At 39.2% G+C, this 11,150-nt stretch overlaps 1 protein-coding gene across 2 annotated transcripts in view; it reads right to left on the bottom strand.

Annotated features, from left to right (window-relative positions):
- Positions 1-279: 279 nt before the first annotated feature.
- LOC149141679 (mitochondrial inner membrane protein OXA1-like) overlaps positions 280-11,150 on the bottom strand; it is a 245,232-nt gene continuing 234,361 nt past the window's right edge. Inside the window, exon 9 of one of the 2 annotated variants that reach the window (XM_089447788.1) lies at positions 280-964. In XM_089447788.1, the coding sequence (XP_089303914.1) occupies positions 774-964 (191 nt within the window). In that variant the 3' untranslated portion in view covers positions 280-773. The remainder of the gene's footprint in view (positions 965-11,150) is intronic. The other variant, XR_016264302.1, reaches the window with a different exon arrangement.

The following is an 11,150-nucleotide window of genomic DNA, read 5'->3' as shown; positions in this document are numbered from 1 at the left end:
AACTGCTAAGAGCTCAAACCTGAAACTCCTGTGAGTAGACAGGCAAGAAACATGTGTCGATGAGTGTAGGGTAGAAAAAGCTGCAAAAAATTTAAATATTAAAAAATTAAAGATGAAGCCATTGTACATCAATTTCCAACACAAATTTTCAAACAAATAATGGAAGCATCAGCTAACAATTCTACACTTGGAATTTAGGTTTTGCATCATTGCAAATGCGCAAAAAGCTGGTCAAAACTTCAAAAACCTAACAAATGAGGACAATACTACTTAAGAAAATGAAAAGAACTCCACTTGAGCTGTATTATTCCCTATTTTTCATCACAAAAATACCTTGCAAACAACGATGGTGTACAAAACAGGTCCAGCAATCCCTCAAAATCTGAACTCTGTTTTCAGCTCTCATGCCCATGCGTTGGCTTGAACATCTTATTGCATACAATCCTAGGTTAAACCGAGTTTGAATTCAATAGTACAGAAATTGAAGGCACTGCAAAAACATGTAGAGAATGTTCCACTGAATTTTAAGCACTGTTATGTGTCGAGTACGTTAGAAGGGAAAACACTGCTCTGTCATCTGCCAAACAGGCTTCAATAAAAAATTTGTAATCCCAAATGAATGTGGGTTACCAACTCCTATTTTGATAAGGCCAAAATTGCAAATGGAAACATGATCATGACACAAAGCAGCCTAAACAGAAAGTTTGAAAATGACAGAGTCTGCTTAGCCCAAGATAGCCAAATTAAATGGAGCTCCCTCCAAAGATTCAAGATCATCTTTTCTTCCCATGCTTTCTTGCCTTTACAGTTCTCTCTAGTGCTCTCAGGCGCTGGTGGACGAGAGAAGATGATGGTGGTCCTTTCTCAGTTGTTGTAATAGATCCAGCAAGAGTTGTTCCTGCTTTTGGTGGCACAGGGATCTCAGGAAGAGCCAATGCCTTCTTGACAGCTGGCATCCTGATTACTGAGATACCAAAAATGAGCACCATGATCAGCACAACGAATGCATTGGTAATTTTCCATTTCCAAAAGTAATTATCAAGTGGCTATGTAATCCTAGAATTTTTATCTCACATGACCATATCCTTAACCTCCATTTGCAGTAAATTATTCCATATACCTCCATTTGCGGTAAACTATTCCATATACCTTTTAAGCTTCACTTTTAACAAAGCTACAAAAAATGTCTCAAGAAATCCAATGGATGTCTTTCAACGATGAATGCCAGCCACAAAGTATTTCACATATCTCATTAACTATGAAAATTAATTTAGCAAGCAAAATGAAAATATATGTAAAATCTAAAGCCAAATTATATAAAACTACAAAAATAGTAGTTTGCACCACAAATTAACAGTACTTTTTATAAGGAAACCTGTAGCTAATTATTTTCAGCTCAAGTGGGTCCTCCAGAATTCATTCATTTTGAAAGACTTCACATGACTTCAAAGAGGCCAACATTATGCAAATGATCAAGCTCTTCATTTCAATGTTAACATAATCATGGTAAGTATCTTGGGAAAAGGTGGAATAGAACTAAAAGATAGACAAAGCAATGCTTGAAACATGTAATTTCAATAAAAGCATGAACAATAAGCATGTTAAAAATATATGGAAATTATAAACCAAACTCGAGAAATTTATAGCACTGCACATATTGGCAATTTGTAAAACTACTAACAGCAGTGTCTTTCAAAGAAAATTTGTAGCCCTTTTAATTGTCAGCCTAAGCAGGTTCTCACGCTCTCACTTATTCCAAAAGATTGTGCATTGTTTCAAGGCTATCAATATTCATTTCATAGAGGATTTCTTTCATTTCAATGTTAAAATGCACATGATAAGTGTCTTAGCAAGAAATTAGTCTAAATGCAACTCCAAAAACACTCATTGATAATCAGCAAGTGTTCACTTTTTTTCAGAAGGGAAAAAACGCTGGATATTTCTATTATTAGAATTTAGAAAACAGTCCCAGTACATATTCTGAGAATTCCCAATAATATTCTTCATCAAAAAAGACATTATTGACTCCCATGTATCCAGTGTATCCAAAGCTAATTTATTAAAAATAACAAAGATCCAAACTCAATCCTGGTAGCCTGGATATACCACACAATGAGTCAATCCAAACAACCAAAAGGTTGCCAAAAAAAGCACCGTCCAAAAAAGATATAGAGTACCTGAGCAACCCTGAAAACAGAAATATTATAAATCAAAATTCCCTTCAGCCATCTCCTTGCAATCAACAAAAAAACTGTAATGTATAGAGCCTGCTTCAGCAACCAAACCACGCTTTGATAATCCGTCCGCCACCGTGTTGAGCTCCCTGTACTCATGTAAGAATGCGATATTCACAAAAGACCGTTCAAGGAACTCAATGTTCTCCATCCAGCTAGCCAAGAAGGGAGCCGAGAGGGAGGACCACCCAGCCACTGCATCAATAGTAGAACTAGAATTCCCATAAACAGAAATCTTCTGCAACTGAAATTGCTTAACAAAAAACAGAAAACCCCAAAGAGCTAATAATTTAGCCTTGGAATTCAAGCCCAAACCCTCATACCAGAAAAGAAGAAAATGTATCAGAGGATTGATCCTCAGCCATGCACCACAACCACACCTACCGTCCTGGGCCGTGCCATCGAAGAAACCGGCTGGGAAGACCACCTGCACTTGAGGACACAATGTTCTGGAAATTTTATAAGCCTGGTTTGCATGCCTCTCAGTGGACAACCATGCCAAGATATTAGAGCAAATTCTGAAGCAATTGAGAGGCCTATCTTCAAAAATCGCTAAGTTTCTTGCTCACCAAATCTCCCAGGAAATATACAATGAAAGAGCATTATGTTTTCCTCTCCTACTAAACCACCACCAGTAGCATGTTTCCACAAAATCAAAGGTACCCATTTGTGGAATCTGAACACAATTTAGAATACGCGCTCAAACCTCAACTGAGAAGGGGCACTGAATGAACAAATGTATGGAACTTTCTTGTTCCTTGTGACAGAGAACACACAAACCCGGGCCCTTATACACCCTTTCACAGGTCTCATCCCAGGTAAGGATTTTGTTTTTCCAAACTAACTAGCAGAAGATGATCACCTTCAAAGGAACATTCCACCTCCAAGCTTTCTTGTACCAACACAAGTTTGTTAAGGGGTTGACACTACAAGAATATAGTGGTAAATATCAGAAACCACCACCAAACCCTTTTTCATAACACCATTCCAAGCTAAAGAGTCACCTGAAGCCTTCTTCATGAAACCAGCAAACTGGAGCTCGTGTACAATGTGTTGCCAAGATACCGCATTCCCACCCAAAAATCTGATCTCATCCGCACTCTTCCACACTGGATATAGAAGATCCATCCGCCAATGCCCAATTGTTTGATCCAGGAAGAATATGCCTCTTGTGTGAAGAGCATTTATGAGGCTAAGATTAAAATTATATGAGGGACTAACACCCATAATTGAGTCAAAACCAATCAATATTTTTTCTCCCCTACCAAAGGACTGGTGCATCTTACCAGGCAACCATTTGCTGACCTTGAATAAGCTCTTCCAAATATAGGAGCCATATCTTACCCCAATCACACCCCTTCTGTACCATTCTATGAAGGCTCTACCTTTCAGATATTTTTCTGCAATAATATCTTGCCAAATACCCCTACCAAAAATAGCCCTCCATAGAGATTTTGTTAGTAAAGCCCAACCAAACTTCTTCAAATCCATGATACCCCATCCTCCAACATCTTTCCCCTTTGTTATGGCATCAAAATTAACTAGGTGATATTTCTTGTGTCCCTTATTTCCAAACCAAAGAAAATGCACCATGATAGCTTTAATTTTGTTAATAACATATGAAGGAAGCCAAAAACAATGCATCCAATATACAGACAGTTGTTGTAATACAAATTGAATTAAGATGTACCGACCTCCCAGAGAGAGCCAACAGTGAGTCCAAAGAGAAAGTTGCTTCGGAAACTTTTCCACTAACCATCCCAGTCAGAGATCCTGTATTTGTTGGGTTTCAATCAAAAACCAAAATATGTAATACCATCCTCAATATGTGAGACCTCAACATTGAACAACCTGGCAATGCGGTAAATAACTTCAAGATCATCTGAGGAATGAAGCAGTAAGGATTTATTCCTGTTCATTATCAAACCTGATGCAACTTCAAATCTAATGAGTATGTGATGAAATGTCTACCACTTCTCCCAGGATACCTGTCCAAATGTTAATACATCATCAACAAAAAAAAGATGTGTAATAGAGACAGTTTGAGATACCTAGAATAACCCAAGTAATTGTACCTCCTTTATCTTTAGACCCAGCCCATCCATATCTAAGATGAATAATAATGGGGACAAGGAGCATTCCTGATGAAGTCCTCTGCGAGCTCGAAAAAAATTCGATGGATAACCATTAATTAATACCGCAGAATTTGATCCCCGATTAGGATGTGAGCTGGACAACACTCCCATCATGGCAATTTAATGCAAGTGGCTTTCGGGTACAAACCCACCACCCTTTGCATGCTTGAGGCAATAGGTGCAATGGCTCCATCACATAGTAAATACTCCCACAGGAGGTGGCAGCGGCATCGTGTCTTGGGTTTGGCATCGTGTTAATCACTCTGAGAGAGTAGCTGGCAAGCGTTTTGTCCATGGTGAGGAAGTGAGGAAGGGTGAAACTGAGTGCAGTGGAACGTCATGGATCCAAACGAGGTGGTGGGCTAATCTTTTCCAGGCGAGGGTAAACTGGTGCACGGAGCAGTAGGGTCTCCTGGAAGCGAACAGCTTCTGGGCTCGAGCTACCACCTATGCAGGCAATTCGCCCTACCCTTCTCTCCATTGCACACTGTAAGTTTGAGGCAATGGCTCAAACAGTGACTGCTAGAGGTCGTGGTAGGAAAACCAGGGGACAACGGAGGCAAAGCAGCCCAACTCCTCTGGGGGCAAAACACGGGGTCGCAAACCAATTGCCAACATCATAAACGATGCAGCCACAACATACCGTGAAGGAACAAACAAGGAAATCTGACAGTTAATTGAGGAATGGGAAGCCGATTTGAACTGGCAGGCTGGTTCGATGGACATTGAGATGGAGGATTGGCGGGCTATGGTGTCGGACCCAAGGCACACCCGTGGTCGTGTTACTCAATTCAAGCAGACCTTGTAGTTGTACTGGTCCATGAAGAGTATCTTGGGAAAGGCCTTGGAGCAGGTCTCAGTGAGCATGGCAGCAATGGTGCAGGACTTTCCCAACTATAAACAAGACTTCCAGAAGCTCCAGTTTCAGATGCAAAAACAAGATTGTCGCCTTCGCCGAATTGAAGACCACCTCCCTTAGATTCTCTCACAAGCAGAGCTTCTGGGTTCCAATGCCAAGGACTCGGCTCTGGTGTAGTCTGCGTCTGTCGAGGGAGAAGAGTAGCCTACTAGCTAGTTTCTCAGTTTTTTGTTTTATTATGTATGCGGAAAGCTTTTAATTTTCAAAATGTTGCTTCTTATGTTTATAGGCAAATAGTATTTAGGAAGGGCAAAGACATAAAAACTTATATATCTTAGCTAGAAAGACTAATTATTTTTTGCTACTGGATGGCATATCAGGCTGTTGGGTGGCCAACAGACTTGGTTTCCCTTAAGTCAAGTTGAGGCCACCTAACTATTCATGTGGGTGTAACTTGCTTTTATATTAATGAAAATGGAAGGATCTACCAAGGTTACAAAAAAATAAAAATACCGCAAAATTTGTAGAGGACACGCAAACCATTATCCATTCAATATTATCAATAGAAAGCCCGATTTTCATGAGAATCCACGCCACCATTTAGTGCGGCCGCAATATTCCTATATAGATATGAGGTGAGCACAGTTCAAGGAAGGGGTCGATTCTCTAGATATGTACGTGATATACAAAGCATGCAAAAAATCCAGCAATAAGAAAAACGAAATATACATTAAGCACCCATGGAAACACTGGAAATAAAGAATTGTTGAGCCATTTTATTACTTCTTTAGGAGAAAATACAATAGTAAAATAGAATGGCCCACCTGGGCTTGTCTCAATGGACAAGCATGACAAAACCCAGCTGAGAAAATGTTGAATTGAACGCTGCAACAATTGTTGCACCAAACTGAACTGTGTTGCCCTAGAAAATTGCTCTGTCTGCTGACTTCGAAGGGTTGGAATCACTGCTTCCTTGCTCCTTGGCCTAAACCCGGAAAAACCCGCGAAGGAATTGGCCAAATGTTGAACTCGAAATTTTGGCCCAAATTCCCCTTAACTCCTCTCGCTGATGGCAAAGTTAGGACCCCTATTTGACCCCTTAGATTTGCCCAGAAAATTCTATAAATTTAGGAGTGTGACCCTTGCCCAAAACCCAGAAAGGGTTTCCCTTGGTTCGAACCTTCAAAAATTGACCCTTCACAGCTTGGCCCTCCTCCAATTTCAAATTTTGTTGTTGTTACTGATCTTGTCAATCTATGCTCTCCCAACTCTAGAAATCATACTCAAATGGCCCTCCAAGTGATCTCCTACTTCTCCCGGCCAGCTCCAACTCTACAATTCCTTCCTCCAACTCCCACGTTAGCTTAGTGATGGCTCTCTGCAGAGGCCCAGGTAACTGTAAATCAGACTACTGGGATGTTGGCTCCAAACTCGCAAGAAAGGTTGGCCCTTAGCTACTCTCCCAATCCTCTAATTCTCCTGGCAAATGCTTGATCATTGATAGATCCAAACTCCCCTTGCATATTCTCCAGCTAGCCAAAAATACACACTCCCTGTTGTGGATGAATGGTAGTGCTGTAACACACTCCTGGAACTCCTAAAATACTTATGGAACTACCTCTCTAGGGCGGGCACGGATGGTCCCCCGAAGTAGAGGTTGAATCTCCCGCTTGAGAGATTCGTGGCTAAACAGCCTGACTCAGCTAAATAGCAGAGTGAACAGTCAAGTAATTTTGATTGCAATGTGTACGAATGAATCCAAAATGAGAGTTTCTTTCCCCTTATAACTCCTTGGGCCTCCCAAGCCTCATGTGGGCCCCTCCATCCACCTATTCAACTTTCCCTCCAAGCTATTCGAATGGGCCAATTCGAACTCCCATGTAGGTGGCCCCCACATTCCACTAGCAACCAAATAAATTCGAATTGCCTCCTAAGTCCCTAAGTCGAAAATGATGGATTCTCTTCCTTAGCCAAAATTGTGCAAAATTGTGTAGCAGCACCCTGTTACAAATGTATTTGAGAAGGGACATGACCAATGTTGCACGAAGCGGAGCGAAGCGGAAGCGCGAAGCGGAAGCAGGAGCGCGGAAGCGTCATTTTCCAAAAATCTAGGAAGCGAAGCGTCCGCGGAAGCGTCTGCTATATATATATATATTTTTATATTTTTTTGCATTTATACTCAAAACAAACATCCCAAATACCAAATTAATTGTAGAAGACATGAAAACATGCATATTTTTGCATAAATCAAGATAGATATGGCATCCATGATTCCATTGTAGTTACTAGTATGTACAACAATCATCTATATTCTAGCTATTACAAACATACATCAAATTTTTAAGCATATTATAAAACATAAAACATTTAAGCATATTATAAAACATAAAACTTCTATGGAATATGTTGGAATATTCTAGTTGTATACATATATCAAAATTAAGATTTATCTTCAAATTTGTTATGATTTTTTAATTAATTTACACGAAATATTATATCAACATATGTTATATTAAATACTTGGTATTGATAAGTTATAATATTTACCCATTATAATAAAAGCTATTTGCAAATTAAAATTTTTATAGTAAAATAAAAAAAGCAATTACCATAATTAAAAATATTATTTAATTCATATATTAATTTTTTTATAATTAATCATAATAATTTAAAATAAAATTATGCTTTAATTAATTTTTATGATTTTTTTTTATAGTTTTAAATTTATTTATTTTTAACATAAATATTAAAAATATTTATGGTGAAATGATTTCTATACACATTTACCAACCATAAGCTACTTATTATATTTCTATATAATATCGTGTTGCTACATTGAATGATTGCAGGAGACAGACAATACTTACGGATTTTATCACTTTTTCACGGTGACAAGCAGATGGTATTTGATTATTATGCGATTTACATATATCGACTTCAGTAATCAAGCCAACCTCTCTATAGCTATTGTCCATTCTGGAAAGTTTATTTATAAAATATAATCTGCGTGAAGCTGTGTGCCCATTTATATCAAGTATAGATATGTACCGAAAAGAAACGAATTTTTTGCAACGGTATGTGTATGTCTAATGTCCACATGATGTAAAAACCAGGAATCGCTTCCTAAAAACCAGGAATCGCTCCAAAAACTCGGAACCGCGCTTCGTCAAAAATGGAATCGCGCTTCGGCTGGAGGTTCCGGAACGCTTCCGTACGGGACGCGATTCCGGCCTAGGATCCGGGGGGGGGGGCGCTTCTTGCAACTATGGACATGACACATCGTAAGCATTGAGCATGTGCGCTGGACAGAGGAGAAGTCGAGCCAAAATCATTTTGCAACAGTCGTTGAATTATTATAAAGGGGTCGGGTTTAGTGCAGGGGCCACAACAGCGGTAAGCAAACAAGTCACATAATATCGAGCCTTTGTCAAGTCGCCAGGACAAGAATAATCATAGTGTGCCTGGGGAAGTCACCGAAAACATCCACACCACCATTTAGTAGAGCCGTAATCTTCCTATAGCACAGTTCAAGGAAGGGGTCGATTCTCCGAGTAGAGGTCGAATTCTTTGAAGAAGGATGTAAAATTTGGAGGCTAAAGGCGTATATGTTGGCCATGTGGGATGTTTTGAGCAAGTTAGTTCCTTCTACGCGTAATTCTTTTCTCTTCATATACATGGGCTTTCCAGTACTGGAATTTCCGGAGATTATTCTCTAGAAGGGTATTGTGAGGCACACATCCGAGTGGTCAGATGGTAGCAGGGGGGAGTCCACTTCTCCTTGGCATATCATCCACTGCGAGAACAAATTCGGGTTGTTGTGGTAGAGGTGAAGAGCAAAACGCATTGTTGGTTGAAGTCTACTCATTGCTTTATAAGCCATAATTTAGAAAATTAGATATTTCCTAGAGGTCAAAGCTACTACCCAGAACCTTTTTACTCAGCAGTCGTATCAAGTGTAATCTGCAGTATTTTGAAAAACCATTATCCTGCAACTCAAATCTCATACATACATTGTTGGAGCCTCAGTTCAACCCTCTCATCTAAATTATAAGTAACTTGACGAAAGTCCTAATCACAAATTATTGTAAAAGCATCAATGAAAAATCTTGAAATTTGTAGAGTATTGGAATGTTGATCAATGTGAGTTGCATTGCTAAAGTCTATCATTATTATATTGGCCATAAGCCCTGTAATGTCTATATGTTGTTGGTGAGTGTTGATGCTAAGTCTATATTCATATGTATGCCATGATGACAATGAGATGTATTTCTAAGCGTAAGTCAAGGTGTATGTGAGAGTTCTGGTCAATTATTGTGTATAAGTCAGCGATGGAGAAATTCATAAAACTCCTGAATGAATTAAACAATACAAAGGTTGGCTCATAAAACCACCATGCATCATTGGACCAAAAACCCACACAAAACAGCGAACCATTCTCAAAAGGGATCCACACCCTTCTCCAACAAGAACCGCCAAAAGATTTGCGAAAGGTGCGGGAATTAGGATACAAGATCGTTAGAGAACTTTTGAGGTCTAAAATGGGCCTCTTAAGAAAAATGTACAACCAAAATAAACTTTATAAGAACCAATAGGATTCAAGATGATGATGTCAACCATGGGGGATAATTCACCATTTTTGCGGTAAAAAAGTATAAAGATTAAAATATAATAAAATAATAAAACTATTTTTTCAACTTATCTCCCTAAGGTTTTACTCAAATTTCAAGCGGGAGTACTCGTTGGATGCAAAATTTAATTCCTCATCCAAGGAGTACCCATGTTGCATCCTTTCGATGGACCCTGCGACACGAAAAATGAGAAATACATGAAAAATCGTGATTGGGTTTACTCAAATTTCAAGAGGGAACACTCATTGGATGCAAGCTTTGATTCCTCATCCAAGGAGTACCCATGTTGCATCCTTTCGATGGACCCTGCTACACGAAAAATGAGAAATACATGAAAAATCGTGATTGCAATCACATTTTTCATGTATTTCTCATTTTTCATGTAGCAGGGTCCATCGAAAGGATGCAACATGGGTACTCCTTGGATGAGGAATCAAAGCAATCACGATTTTTCATGTATTTCTCATTTTTCGTGTAGCAGGGTCCATCGAAAGGATGCAACATGGGTACTCCTTGGATGAGGAATCAAAGCCTGCATCCAATGAGTGTTCCCTCTTGAAATTTGAGTAAACCCATAGGGAAATAAGTTGAAAAGGTAGTTTTCTTTTTTCCCTCTAAAATTTGATGATGTAATCTAATTTTATTTTATTATTTCCACTATTATTTTATAATTTCCTTAGGAGGCCCATTTTAGACCTCAAAATTCCTCTAATTGTTTGCACTAGGGACAATCTTAAGGCACATGAGGGTTACATTAAAACCCCTTTCCAAATTAGAACTAGACACATTCCTTTCCAAGATAGACCAGTTAGAGGGGAAGAATTTGATGTGGGCATTCAAACCCACCATGCTAGCTTTAATACAACCCAAGATTTTGGAGTACCGTTGTGAAGGGGTCACACTTCCAGTTGCCTCTTGTCTTAGTAGCATCATGATGCTAACTGCCCCTATAGCTCCTTACAATGATAATGTTAGGAAGAGAGTCTTCAAGCTGATGGTAGAAACCTTACGAGACTTGGACAACTATGTGGGTCCTACATTTGGGAAGAAGCTTCAGGTTTTGGAAATTATGGCCATGACTAAGACTTACGAAATCATGTTTGATCCTGAGTGTGATGATTTGATCCTGCAGATGTTCCAATGCTTCTTCAACATTAGGAAACATCATCCTGAAACAGTCATAGCACACATGCAATCCATTTTGTCCTCATGTATGGGAGGCCATGATGCCATGTGCAGGAGGTTGTAGACTAGGTTGTTGACCATTTGGAGAAGAGAACAACTAGTCTCACAT

The sequence above is a fragment of the Pinus tabuliformis genome, chromosome X (assembly GCF_031772625.1).
Source record: "Pinus tabuliformis cultivar Carrire ecotype Pingquan chromosome X, CPIR1, whole genome shotgun sequence".
In the NCBI taxonomy this organism is placed as follows: Eukaryota; Viridiplantae; Streptophyta; class Pinopsida; order Pinales; family Pinaceae; genus Pinus; species Pinus tabuliformis.
The sequence above is the reverse complement of the archived record's forward strand: the minus strand, read 5'-3'. Positions and strand labels throughout refer to the sequence as shown.